Raw genomic sequence first — 14,796 nt, 5'->3', positions numbered from 1 at the left:
TTCCGTTGGAGAATGGAAATTGGCAAAGAGAGAGGGAAAAGGTCCAATTTGCGCCTTTGCTATTTTAGGGGAGGTTGAAATTTCGAGCCAAAATAGATGCGCTCTCTGGAGTGACCTCTGTTCTCCAAGATAGGAGAAAACCCAGGTCCTCTGCTTGCGAAGTGGCTCGAGCTCTTGGGTGTGAGGCATTATTATATAAATTCAAGCTCGCTCCTGATCCTTAGTACCCTGAGTTGCCTGAAGGGGGGAATGGCACTGCCTGCGTGTGCAGCCCGGGCGCTCGGGCCGCCGCTGCAACCGGAGCAAGGAGCGCCCGCCCGCACCACCTGTCCTCGTCGTCATTCCAGAGTAGAGGCCGAATTGGCAGTGAGCCGGCCTGGGTCGGTCGCTGCCTCAGTCCGCGTGGGTCCTCCTAGGGGTGTGTCTCACGGATTCAACTCCCAGCCGCTCCTGGACGAGCCCCTAAAGGCGTCTTCCTCCCTGGCGGGAGCCGTGCACGCCCCGCTCTTCGCGCTGCTGCCCCGAGGCCGCCGCAGGCGGATGCGAGACCTCAGGCGACGCTGGGACCTGGGCTCCCTCTGCCGGGCCCTGCTCACCCGGGGCCTGGCCGCCCTGGGCCACTCACTGAAGCACGTGCTCAGTGCGATCTTCTCCAAGATTTTCGGCCCCTTGGCCAGGTACGTTCTAGGCGAAAGCTGGGTTCGCTCTCTCCGGCCAGAGCGCGCAGGGGCCATAGGGGGTGGAAAGGCAGGGGAGAAGGGAGGGAAGGCAGGGGAGAAGGGAGGGAAAGGCGCAAAGTTCCAGCTAGTCGGTGGTGGCCGGTCTTGGGGGCTCCGGACCCGAGCTGCGCGCAATTGACCACGCTGCGGCTCCTGTCCCGCTGTTCCGCGGGCATAGGCAGCGCAGTGTCTCGGTTTGCTAGTCGGGCTGCCGGAGGACTCCTTCCCCCCACTGGAACTCCGAAACCCGGGCTCTGAGCTCCCTCGAGGCGGCCACCTGGGTGGGCTACCGAGGCGCGCGGGAGCTGGGATTTGGGACGCGCGGGGCGGGAGCCCGCTAGTTGGGCAGGCAGCAGCGTGCGCGCCAAAGGGGCTGGGGTCAGAATAACGGGGAGAGTCCAGTGGGCGAAGCACGGTGGGGATAGGAGCCCCTGAGAGTGGAGTCAGAAGCGTGGGGTACCGGACGCAGGGCGTGAGTTGGGGAGCCAGGCGACGGGTACAGGAGGGGTCCTGAGGACACAAAACCTCTTGCAGGGGCTCGGGCGACCTTAGGCAGCGGGAGGGGGCAGGCGGCCAGCGGGAAGGAGTCGGGGTGAAGGGGGGGTGTGTGCAGCAGAAGCCACAGCGCTTAGCCTGCCGGGAAGGAAGGAAACGGGGAAGGGCGCCTCCACCGCCGCTGCCGCGGTGGAGTACTCGGTGAGGACTGGAGGGGGAAAGGGGCGCAACGGCGGCGCCTGGGGGAGGGGGCGGTGCGGGCGCACGGTAAGCGCGGGCTGAGCTGCGGGATTGACGTAACGAGCTTGGGTTTCCCCCAGCGTCGGGAACATGGATGAGAAATCCAACAAGCTGCTGCTGGCTTTGGTGATGCTCTTCCTATTTGCCGTGATCGTCCTCCAATACGTGTGCCCCGGCACAGAATGCCAGCTCCTCCGCCTGCAAGCGTTCAGCTCCCCGGTGCCGGACCCATACCGCTCGGAGGATGAGAGCTCCGCCAGGTTCGTGCCCCGCTACAATTTCAGCCGTGGCGACCTCCTGCGCAAGGTAGACTTCGACATCAAGGGCGATGACCTGATCGTATTCCTGCACATCCAAAAGACCGGAGGCACCACTTTCGGCCGCCACCTGGTGCGCAACATCCAGCTGGAGCAGCCTTGCGAGTGCCGCGTGGGTCAGAAGAAATGCACTTGCCACCGACCCGGTAAGCGGGAGACCTGGCTGTTCTCCAGGTTCTCCACTGGCTGGAGCTGCGGGCTGCACGCTGACTGGACCGAGCTCACGAGCTGCGTGCCTGCGGTGGTGGATGGCAAGCGCGACGCCAGGATGAGACCGTCCAGGTGAGTGTTTGCCCGCGACCATGCGGGCCCCTGAAGCGCCAGAATGCACCTGGGCCTGCGCGGGCCAAGGGCGGGAAGGCTCTGCTGGCCGCTGCTGGCCGCTGCTGGCCGCTGCTGGCCGCTGCTGGCCGCTGCTAGGGACTCAAGGCGCACCTTGGCGCCAGGTCTCCTCAGGCTCTATGCATCCTGGCTTACTCCCCCCACCCCTTTGAGGCGCTGTGGCGTCCTCAGGAAGCCTTTCTGTTCTGGCCAGGGACTGCCCGCCTGTCTGTCCAAAGGTTGGCCTGTTTGGTGATGGGGAGTACGTGCGGGGGAAACCAGCCGAGTGGCCCTGATTGAGTGTCCCCTAAGCCTCCACCAGGACAGGACACCACACTCGGATCAGCACTAGAGAGCCTTGAAAAACTGCGCTTTTCATATAATGTCCCTAAGTCTCTCCTCTTTTTCCTCTCCTCTCTGCACCGGGCTCTGAAATCTCCTTTCTGTGTTTTCTTCCTCCTTCTCAAGTGCCCGCATTCTCTTCCACCCTTTTTTCTCGATTCCTTTAGCGAGAAAATTCTTTCTCTCTTGTGTTCCAGATCTTATCTGCTCCTGCTAGCTTTTCTTCTGTTTTGCTCTCTCCTTTTTTTTTCTTTGCTCTTTTTCAGCTTTTCTGTCTTTCTGCACGACTTTTATTGCCTCCCCTTCCATGCCCTGCTTTTCTCGGAATAGTGGGGGTCCCTCCACCACTGTTTGCACTGTTTCCTAGTTGTCAGTTGTTCCTCTCGCCACTGGCTGCTCACTGGGCAACCGTGGTGCTTTGCAGAGTGCAAGGGGAATCCCGTGGTCCCAGAGGCGGTCTGGGAGGCTGCCCTGGACCCCATGAGGGCGTTCAGACACTAGGAACTTCTCAAAAATGCTTGAGCCTCAGCACCGAGGGTGGCCAGTCCAGTTTCTGGGAGCTTGGGACTGATGCAAAGAAAGCTGATTTATGAATAGTCTGTAACCAGAAGCAGAGAATTTTCTTCTCTCAACTGCAGTGTCCACTTGCTGGAGGTCATGAAATGCTCTAAAGGGAACACTGAGGTGAAGTTGCTTGGGGTGGGGGTGGGGGATAAGGGGGGACTACTATTTCACAGATATCCCTAAAACAAATCTCTGTTGGGGCAGGGAGTCTTGGGAATGGATAAGGTGCAGTTTAGTTGAACCCCTGAACTGGGGGTCTCCAGGTGGTCAAGGATGTGGCTGTATTCCCTATGTCCCCATTTGGGTGACTATGGCTGCCTGCCAACACCCCTCTTTCTCTCCCCCACGTGGGAGCCCCTCAGTGTCCTGGACCAGGCACTGTTTTTTTGCAGATGTATGTTGGGATGCAATGGTCAGTGTGGTTTCTTCTGTCTAGCTGCATGCAGCAATGGAGCCCTCTGATTTCCTGTTCACTGTCGTCCTCCTGCCCTATTTTTCCCTTCCCTCAGTTTACAGTGGCCATTCTCAAATGCCAGAATTCTGACAGAATCTGTTGAACTTTCATTTTTTTCCTTTCTAGACTAACAGATTTGTTTTTCTATCATAAGAGAGTCTTGGCCCCAGGAAGGTGGCCACTCAATCCTTTGCAAGAATTGTGTAAGTCATTGTCACAACATGATTCTGGTGTTTAAAATGGTCTCAAACAATTTGGCACTATTGAAAATAATCTCATGCTGACAGAGCTTGTAGGTGTACTGAGGGGTGGTGGTGATATTAAAAACATCATTAGGGCAAAACTAGAATTTCATAGCCATGACCATGATAGAGAAATAGAAACAAGGTCTTAGCCACCATGAAAGCCACAGCTTTGTCTGGAGTTCCACAGGGCATATGTGTCTTTACTAATTCTTTTGATCATGTAGGTCAGGATGTGATGTCTGTAAACACACATTATTAATGTAGTCTGATTTATCTGTTTGGTAGTTATTGTCCTTTGACAGATTCCTCCAGACATTATCCATAAGAAAATCAGGGTCCCTTAAATGCTTCTTGGATTGTCCCAATTGAAGCAAAATTATTTGTAATAGAATAGGGTTTTATTGGGCATTAAAAGGGTGATACCACAGTGCCATCTAGTCTAATTAAAAAAGAACCACGTTTTAAAAAGCCGGAGTTACTGTATTTTACAGTATTTGCAAAAATGAAATAAAATTTGTAGGAGAAATACATTGCTACCTCAAGGGAACCTCTTTATTTCATTAATTCCCGTCCACCTCCAGAAATATTCATCTTGAAGAATAGTGATAGCCTAAGGGTTCCAGAATTTCCCAAGGTGCTAACAGATCCCTGCCTGCAGGACCAGTTCTATGAGTTCTGATAATCCATAAGAGCCAAAGTGTGCATGCATGTATGTGACCCAGAGGGTGTATGTGAGCATTCATGTATGTGTGGGAGCTGACAATGGAACAGCAAAGGCAGCTGCATTGGCGATAATTCATAAAGGTGAGATGCTGGTCTCAGGATATGAGTCTGCCTTCCCGGTGATGTTCCTGGGTAGAGCAGACTCTCCCTGCCAGCTGATGGTCTGTGCTCTGCTGAACTGACGGTAACAACATCCCTATCTTTTGGGTTTGGAAATTTAAACTCTTTGGCTTAGTTCTAGGTCAGCCATGAACCAGATGTATATTTGACCCAGGATCTGTGTGGCAAGTGCATTCCAATTCATGATGAGCTTTCAAGTTGCTATCTTGGTATTTCTCTGCAAACTTGTACTATCTTTGAACAAAAGCATCCCCATTTATCAGATGACAAGAAGCCCAAAGAGGCTAAAGGACTTCTTCAAGGTCACTGAGCTCTTTAGTGGCACAGCAGGAGTCTGACTCCATATCTGTTTGACTCAGAGACCTTTGCTCTGTTGATTGCACCTTGATGAACAAGGGTTTTTTACAAAAACACATGAAGTGTTTTCTCTCATACGTAGAAACCAGAGAGGAAAAAGGAAAAGAAAGGTAGTGTGGGCCAGGGATCTTGTGAAAATCAAAGGGAGATCAGTAGAGGAAAGAGACCACTGGGTGGGAAGAGGGGAGGGAGAGGGGACATGCTGGGAGGAATATTGGCCAAATTATATGGTTACATTGTGTGCATGAACCAATAGGTAACAAAAAATCCCATCATTATGTGAAACTATAATGCATGAATACAAAATGTGGAAAGGAAAAAAAAGGTTGAGTGTAGTACATTCCTCGGATACTGATTATTTGAAAAGGACTGAAATTAATAAAATATATTGGAAAAGACTAAGATTAGGATGGTCAGGAGTCTTAAGTGTAAGCATGACTGAGGTGGTGGATTAAGAAACTTCATCTCAGACAAATAAAATTAACACATACACATACACACATACAATGATATTTCCTATCAGTAATTACCATAGAGTGAACACCAGTAAATGTTAACTGATATTTTTATCATGTACATCATCATCGTCATTAGTAATTTTACACATGTGGGTTTGGATGAGTGATTAGGCCAGGGTTTCCATACCAAGGGATGTAGAAGAACAGATTTCTACATCCCTGAGGTTTTCTGCTCACCAAGAGTGGTCTTCTTGCTAGATTGCACATGGGCTTCTCATTGCCACGGTGAAGATCCCTGCAAAGCCAAGCAGCATAGGGCCTGGTTAGTGAGTGTCGGTAGGAGCCCTCAGTGGCAGCACAGACAACTCTGACCACAGCCTCTCCTCCACATTGCCTGGGAGGTGGGGCATTAGAGGCTGTTGTAGCTATAAGCCAAGACCCTGACTCCTCCTCCTATTTCTACATTTGAGATGCTTCCCTGTCTCTATGGATGGTAAAGTGCTTGGGTGATATATAACTGCTGAATAGAGATGACTGTGGTCACAGTTGCCTGGAGAGGACAAAGAGAGAGGATACTTGACTGGCAAAAGGCTTAAGATTTTATTAAAAATAATATTTCTTAAAAATTAGAAGTTGCATGTTATCCTTCTGTTTGCCAATATGTTGTCTGAGGTCAGAAAATAGTCCTGCTCATTTTAGAATTTCTAAGACCATTTTTAAAAATGTATCAAAACACTGTTGCTCACCAGCTGTTAAAATTCCAAAATTCTATAGGCTTTTCTCAGGCCAAATTCCCTGTGTTTGTAGCCAGCTCTAGTGTGCCACTTGGTCTGTGGGAGGAATTCAGAAGTGGGAAGGAAATTGCACTAACCCTGTTCTTCTTCACTTGGCACTGTGCTGGCTGGCACACACTGGATGGGGGTAGGGTAAGGGTTTATGGCTCTGTGGGTCAAAGAATCTGATTATGCATTGCATCTTTAGCATCTCTAAAATTTTCAGCAGCTATACCGAAGAGTAACTAATTGTTATCTCAAATCAAGTAGGATATCACAGACGGAAAAGGGCTAAAAGGTTTTTGGAAATAGAGAAATGCTTTCTAGTTTGGCATTCATTCATTTTAAAAAAGTGGTAAAAGTTTTCTTTCCATTTTTTTTTCTTAAAAGATGGCTCTGTACAACAGAGCTGGAACTACAGAGTATGTAAGCCCAATCATGCCTGTACCTGCACTTTTCCCCTTTTTTTTATTTTTACAGTGAGGCAAGATGACCCCAGGTTTGTGGTACAGGGTGAGGCAATGAGTGAATAGGTTGGCTTTGTGGTCCATCTGGCTGTAAGCTGTTGTGCTCTCGGCTTCACTATAGCTGAGGATGTCTTTCTTCAGCCATCTTTGATGAGAGTTCCTGTATTATTGCACCTATTTCATACAAGATGGGGAGAGATTTGCCATGATAACATCTGCAGAATGTCAGCAGTATTAGTTTCCATCTTTGTATGGATGACAGACAGGTAGTTGGAGTTCAACAAAGCTCTGAATTCTCAGGAAGGATGAAAAGCTACTCAGACTCAGCTTCTCTTAATAATTTTAGGTTAGTGCTGTTATGTGGCAATTAGAAAACTAAAGTTTGTCTTTTATGAGTATCTGTCATCAACTGAGACAATGTGAAGTGACATTAAAAGAATAGTGATTCCTTCCCTTTGTCATTCATTAAACAAAATTTTATTAAACTGCCCATTATATTCCAAGGAAGACATGTCATTCTTGGCAATAATGTTTTCAAAATGTCAAACACTTACCAGAATACAGTTAAAAAATAGGAAAGTTACATTGTAGTTTTAGGTCTAATCAGTAAAGTTGGTAGAGTGACTGTTGTGTCCCCAGCATGGTGCTAGCAGTCTGGGGAGATTAGAATCAAGAGAAAGGCAAAAAGCCCAGGTCACCATCTACATTCACAAGTTCATAAAGATTTTAGCATGTAAGGTGCTGCACTGTGTAGTGTAGATGGACTGTGGGGGAGGAACTTTTGTGAATTTGGGCAAATCCTTTTCCCTCTCTTGGCCTTAGGGTGCTCTCTGTAAAATGGGAGATTTATACAAGATGTTTTTGATAGCCCTTTCCTTTCTAAAGCATGAGGAATAGCTAGAAAAATGAGAGATCCATCTGAGAAGGCCCCTGGGACTAAGTAGGTTATTACTAAAAAAAGGAGGCATTGTGGATAGGCATGGTATCCTCATGGCATTGTGAGGTCCAGCAGCTTCATCTTCTCAGGTCTGTCTAGAATCGGTGAGGAAAATAATGGTTCCTATTACTTGGGTAAGTAATGGTTGGGGAGTTAGGTGGGGGTGAAGTTTCACTTTAGAGGGTCTGGAAAGGTAATGAGAAGGTTGAACCCCAGTGAGTATGAGAAACTCTTGGATGGAAAAAGTTTGAAAATAAGTGAAGAACTGAATCCAGCCAAAAGTACCTCCTAATTCCTAGTCTGGAGTGGAGGTGGTTCCAACCATCAAAATGGAGAGATTGAGACGGGGATCTAAGTTGGGCTGGGATAGGAGGTAAGGAGGTAAGAACTGGGTCTCAGGGGTAGGTTATGGCTTAGACTTGTATATAAGGAATCTGTGAACCCAGATGATCTGAATTCACATTTAGCTTTATTATTTAAATGATAGCTGCAATTCACATATGGGACTCCCAAGGAAAGGAATGTTTGAATAAAGGAAAAGATCGACAGTTATGATTACATAAAAATGAGAAATGTTCATCTGTCAAAGAAAAAAATCCAAAATGAAAAGGCTTATGTCAAACTGTTGAAAATATGCACAACAATTACAATAGACAAAAGGCTGAAATCTTTCCTGTACGAAGGAATTCTATGAATTGATTATACAAATAAAAGGCATGACCAGATCATATATAGCATGAGGCCCACAACTGGTTTGCAGGTGTGGAAAAAAGTATTCAGTATCACTAGTATGTAAGAAATGCAAATTAAAAAATTTAAACTTATGATACCTTTTCTTTGTCTAGCTCTGATTTTTAAAAAAATACAACCTACATTACCACCGAACAAAAAATGCCAGTAGCTAGTGCTGATAAGGGTGTGGTTAATGTCACATTTCTTAAAAATTATTGGTAGGAATGTAGATTTGAATAAAGGATTATTTGAATAATCCTTTTTGGAAAAAATTACCTAATATAAATACAGAACATTTAAAATATTTATTTTTTAAAAAAATTCAGTTGTAGATGGGCACAATACCTTTACTTTATTAATTTATTTATATATGCAGTGTGGAGAATCAAACCCTGAGCCTCATACGTGTTAGGTAAGTGCTCTACCACTGAGCCACAACCCCAGCCCCTATTTATTTATTTTTTTTCTTGACCTATAGTGTCTTTCCTGGGATTTTATTGAAAACCATAATCTTATACAAGCTTTTCATTGATTCATTCACTCATTTATTCATTATACAAATATTTAATTAATTCTGTTATTACTGCACCTATTTACTGGGGGTACTGTGAAGAACGAGGTGGAGGGATGGGAGTGTGGCTCAGTGATAGAGCACTTGCCTATCATGTGTGAGTTCCTAGCATTGCAAGGAAAAAAAATTGGAGCAGGCATTGTCCCTGCATTCATAGATTGAGGAAAATAGATATGAAGTAAATTATTAATAACTTAAAATTTTGCAAAGTACCATGGGCATGGGAAGTACAGGGTGTTATGAGAACATATAGTAGCAGAGCAACTGAAGTTAAATTGCCATAAATTGGAAACAATGTGAACATCCATGCAGAAGAGAATGGTTCAAGAAATATCAGTATATTCACTTGAAGGATTACTACCAAATCATTTAAATATCCTTTCATGGAACATGGGAAATTACTAGTGATTTAATGTTAACTAAGAAACAAAAAATCGTGGGCCCTGTTTGATTACAACTATGTTAAAGGAAAAAGAGGGCAGAGGAAGGGGGAGAGAAAGAGAAATCATCTTCCTACTCCTCTCAAACCTCTTAAAACAGACAGGCAGAAAAAAAATGCCAGGATATTAATGGATGTGTTAGTGATTTATTTTCTTATTCTAATTTTCTGAAGGGTTTGAATTTATAAGTATATAGTACATTTATAATAAACATTAACATTTTATAAAATAGTGGTTTTTTATGGCTGTGATAAATTATACTCATGTCTGCTTGTTGGTTTCTGAAGTCTATGGCTGGCTATTGTCATTAGCTTCTTGATTTCCTGGTAACCCTTATTGAGGAAGATAGTCTCAGCACAGTTGACTCTCAGACTGAAAGGCAGAGATGATGTCAGGCATCACCTGCTATTTTTTCTCAAAAATGGCTGTTATTTTATTCCCTCATAATCTATGGAAATCTTACACCAGTACAATATAGAGATATTTGAATGAATTGCTATTGTTTCTTCTTCATTTAAAAATTAAATTAAACAGAAAATTAACAGTGGTATCCAATTGGAAATATAAGGTTTATTCTGCTCAGCCAGAGACTTTTAAGATAGCCTGACTTTGTGGGGCACGGTGGCACATGCCTGTAATCCCAGTGGCTTGGGAGGCTGAGGCAGGAGGATCAAGAGTTCAAAGCCAGGGCTGAGGATGTGGCTCAAGCGGTAGCGCGCTCGCCTGGCATGCGTGTGGCCCAGGTTCAATCCTCAGCACCACATACCAACAAAGATGTTGTGTCCGCCAATAACTAAAAAATAAATATTAAAAAAAAAAGAGTTCAAAGCCAGCCTCAGCAACAAAGAGGTGCTAAGCAACTCAGTGAGATCCTGTCTCTAAATAAAATACAAAATAGGGCTGGGTGTGTGGCTCAAGTGGTCAAGTGGCCTTGAGTTTAATGTCCAGTACCCCACCCAAAATAATAAAAAATGAATAAAAAAAGATAGCCTGGACTTTAGTCCTCTTTTCAAGTGGACTGATGGCCTAGCTGAAAAGAATAAAGGCTTGGGTTTGGTCAAGGGTTGTGGGTCTAAACATCCATAACTGAGAGCTCAGATCAGTGCATACTCTCAGAAGAGGAGTCCACTGTGAGGCAGTGTCCTCCTGGTGCAATTTCACTGCACAAGAGTATAACCCTTAATTAACCATAAATTAAACTGATTAGAACACTTCTTCTGCCCCCATCCCCTAAAAAGAACACTTTTCCTCCACTTATTCTAGATATCTGATATTTTGGAGATATATAGGCATATAATCTTATTGTTGAAGCTCCATTGAAACTACACCCCATATAAGTTATTTTGACAGTGTAAAGAACACGCTTCACAGTGGAAAAGCTAATATTGACATTCTATGACATGTAAAATGAAATATTTAGTCATTGAGTTTAGAAAGAAAAGCATGAATGGGAATTTCGTCCTTTCCATTAAAGGATAATGAATAATCCATTTAATGGTATGTGTCACGTAAAACAATGTCATTATAAGCTTAGAGAAATATTTGTCTAAACTTTGGTAAAATATTTCTTGGCAAAAGAGCTTTTCTTGTTCTACTAGCTATTGGACTTTACAGATTATTTAGTTGGTCTTATTGCATCCCGTTTGTTATTTCTGCCATTTTGCCTCTAAGAACAGTGTTGAAGACTTTGACACATTTCATAGCATTACACTAAATAAATCTGTCTTGCACATTCTACTGTGCTTTTTCTGGAATATTATAAATATTCAAATATAGACACACATGCAGATTCAAAGTAAAATTCAATACATGCAAATTCTGCATAAATTTCATATTTATAACAGCAATAGTTTTGAACTTGTTATCCTATGATATAAACGTATCAAATATGAGCTCATGGGAATTACCAATAAATATATTTTTCTGATTAAACTGTGGGCTTTTTTTAGTCACAATTTATGTTTCAATTCTGGGTTATATTATAAGAGAATAATTTGCAGTTCATTTACTCTGAATTGTCAAGAATCGCGTTCTCCCCCAATGTAAATGTCTGCAAAGAAGACTTCTTATTCAGTTTGATTGCTTTTTAAATTTTACTAGCAGAGAAGCCATAGTGAGCCTGAGAGAATTGGTCTGTTTCCTTTCTTGTGACGAGTTAAGTCCCAATGAATCACTTCCATGAACTTTTCTGTAGGAATACAGAGCAATTTAAACATGCAATGTAGTGATTTACATCAAATAAATTAGACCTGTGTGCACCATTCCCTGCATTAATTGACTCTTCCCTGTAACTGTACTAATAAGGACAAATCTTCAGCAGAGTATCAGCTCTGATTCACTCATGGAGATTCTTGGGCTTTTGCTTACTTGCTACAGGACTGCAGATGCAAGCAAGGCAATTGACTTTGATGACCATGTTATAAATAGGCAACACAGGGATACTTTAAAAGGAACCTTTCATGAAGATAGTCAACTGCTCAGTTATTACATTAAATAGAACTTGACTGAACTCACCAGATAAAAGATACAAATTATCACAATGGAGGAAAATACAAAATCCAGCTCTATGTTGTATATAAGACAAAGCATAAGAACACAGAAAGGATTGGAATAATTAGACAATGTAAAGTCTAACCAGAAGGAAGCTGATATATATATATATATATATATATATATATATATATATATATATATATATATATATATAAACAGACTTTAAATCAAACCTCTATTGGAGATAAATAGTCATTGAATAATGATTAAAATTTCAATTCTTCAGATAACAATTCTAAACTTGCATAATGTTAATATAATAGTTTTGAGATACATTAAGCAAAAGTTGACAGGTCTATAAGGAGAAATTCTGAAATTTATTGATCTCTTTTGGAAATTGATATATGAAATAAAAAAAATGGATAAGGATACAGAAGATTTGAACAACACGAGTTCTATATAATAAAAAATATATATACACACACATATGTACGTACATACATACATACATACACATAATATACATATGTATTTGTGTCATGTTGGGAAATTACATCGTATTCTCAAGCACATGTGGAACACTTTTGAAAATAGACTATATAATAAAACCTAAAGTTAGTCTTGAAAACCTTAGGTGAAGGAATTATCTTAAAGACTTCACTATTGGAGAATATGCAGTGCTTAATAATTAAATGTTGTTACTCATCAGGCAGGAACAAGGGATTGAGTTATACCTGAATGCATGTGAAGGAGTGTCAGTACTGTGATGTAGTTGTTTTGTTAGTTTTTTTTTTTTTTTGTACCAGGAATTGAACCCAGGGGCACTTCCACTGAACCACATCCCCAGGACCCCCCTTTAAATATTTTATTTAGACAGGCCTTACTAAATTGCTGAGGCTGACTTTGAACTCATGATCCTCCTGCCTCTGCCTCTGGAGCCTCTGGGATTACAGCCTTATGCCACCATGCCCAGCTCCTCCCTAAATTGCTGAGGCTGGCTTTGAACTTGTGATCCTCCTGCCTAGCCTCCCTAGTCACTGGGATTACAGACCTGCACCACCACACCCAGAAGTACTCTGATGGATTTGGAAGTATTACCAATCCTTCACTGACTACATGGAGTTTCTTAATTTACATGTAAAAGCTAAAAACTCCAAAATTTAGGCAAAGAAAAGTGCTGCAAAATTATGCATTCATCCAGGTAGCTTCATCTGATTGTCCATAAAGATTTATATTATTTTGGGTTTTTACTGAGCCAGGCCCTGCACAATGTACATAACATATATTTTCTCATTTAATCCTCAGAAAACCCTTTGTTTTCAAAATCCATTTAAAGATGAGAAAACAAAGACTTGAACAAGACATTTAGTCTGCCCAAATCTACACAGCTGGACACTATTGAAACAGGCATTTAAAACCAATTGGGACACCTGGCCTGTCTCGTATCTTTCAATGCCTACTAAATTCTCAGAAAAATCTCCCCAAACTCCTCCCTCCCTCCCCCCCCCCCCTCTCTCTCTCTCTCTCTCTCTCTTTCTCTCTTTTGGTGATGGTGTCCATACAAGCTTAGTGGAATGGAGACCTGAAGTGACGATCTGAAGATATTAGGATCAAGCACATTAGCTGATTGCTTTAAAGCATCTTTTTAACATCTTTAATAAAAACTGCAATTTAAAACGAACTCTTCAGCTTTGTTTTTGCCCTCTTAAATAAAAATTTCAATATCCAAATTATTTCAGATACCTTCAAGTCTGATTTACACAGAAGAATGATGTTATAGAGGAAATAAAATACTAAAGGAGCTGGATGTGGTGGAGTGCCTACATTCTAGCATTTGGGAAGCTGAGGTGGCAAGATCACTTCAGCCCATGAATTGGAGACCAGCCTTGGCAACATAATGAGGCTCTAGCTAAACAAACAAACAAACCAATAACAACAACAAAAGAAGCCAAATCTAAACAACAACAACAACAATGAAAGAAAGGAGCTATGTTAGAGGAAATATTTTTTTTTCCAAATACAGAAAATGAGGACCTTAACTGCTTTAATTTTTTTCCCCATGTGAACTGAAATATGGTGTACATACTAAGCAGGATCTGTAAGGGGCCAAAGCCTCTCACTTTTTCTGGAATGTTGCCAGTTGTTTCATTAGCAATGTCAGATGCATTGCTTTGACCAATCATGACCTGTTTCTATAAATGAACATTCTTTTTTTTTTTTTTTTTTTTTTTTTGCTGCAATTTGGTCTGTGTAGACTCAGCCTTTGGGAAGTAGTTTAGTTCAGCCAGGGAAGTTCATGTAATCTGGGACCAGTGAGACCAGGGAAATAAAGATACTTTCTTTCAAAACAGAATGAGGGGTACCAGAAAAAAAAAAGAATCCTGAAGGCTATTCTTATAGAGGGTGCTCATCATGAAGATAATAAGAATGTATTTCGTTGCTGAAATAATCAAGTGAGGATAGCAGATTCCCGTAGAAGTGCCCATTCCCACTGTTTCATAAGCAGCTTTAGAAAAATGTCATTAAAGAGAATATGCAAATTAGCATGGGTCTACCAGCCTGACAGATATTATTAGAGTGGGTGGCAAAGAAATTAGGTGGAAGACATGGCAGACTGGTCAAGAGACACCCAGTGTAGCCAGAGGCCTTGGGTTGATAGCTACTTAAGCAGATGCCTCATGGCTGAGACTTTGCTAAGTGAAAGATTAACTAACAAAATACCTTAAAGGTTGATAAACCATTTCAGCCTATTTCCCAGATACTCCAAAGCTAAAAAATAGTTTCTGTTTTTTTGTGATTGGTTTCGCTAAAAGTGGTATGGTGTTAGAGTATAATAGACTACGTCCAACTCATTAAAGCAATGTTGAAACGAAACATTTTGGAGTGGATGATGCTTAGTAGGCTACTTGTGAAAAATTACTGAAATAAAAATTTTAATGGAAATTATTTTACACATAAACATACTATAAGATTAATGAAAGACAATTAGACTAATAAGAATATGAAGCTGGAGCAAATTTTTTAAAAA

At 42.6% G+C, this 14,796-nt stretch overlaps 1 protein-coding gene across 2 annotated transcripts in view; it reads left to right on the top strand.

Moving 5' to 3' along the window:
• The first annotated feature begins 212 nt into the window (after positions 1-212).
• Positions 213-14,796, top strand: part of HS6ST2 (heparan sulfate 6-O-sulfotransferase 2) — a 298,893-nt gene continuing 284,309 nt past the window's right edge. The window contains exons 1-2 of one of the 2 annotated variants that reach the window (XM_081277287.1): positions 213-677; positions 1,535-2,053. In XM_081277287.1, the coding sequence (XP_081133413.1) occupies positions 250-677; positions 1,535-2,053 (947 nt within the window). In that variant the 5' untranslated portion in view covers positions 213-249. The remainder of the gene's footprint in view (positions 678-1,534; positions 2,054-14,796) is intronic. The other variant, XM_081277288.1, reaches the window with a different exon arrangement.

This window comes from Spermophilus citellus (genome assembly GCF_964194105.1).
Source record: "Spermophilus citellus genome assembly, chromosome: X".
Taxonomy (NCBI): domain Eukaryota; kingdom Metazoa; phylum Chordata; class Mammalia; order Rodentia; family Sciuridae; genus Spermophilus; species Spermophilus citellus.
This window is presented reverse-complemented; position numbering and strand designations above follow the sequence as displayed.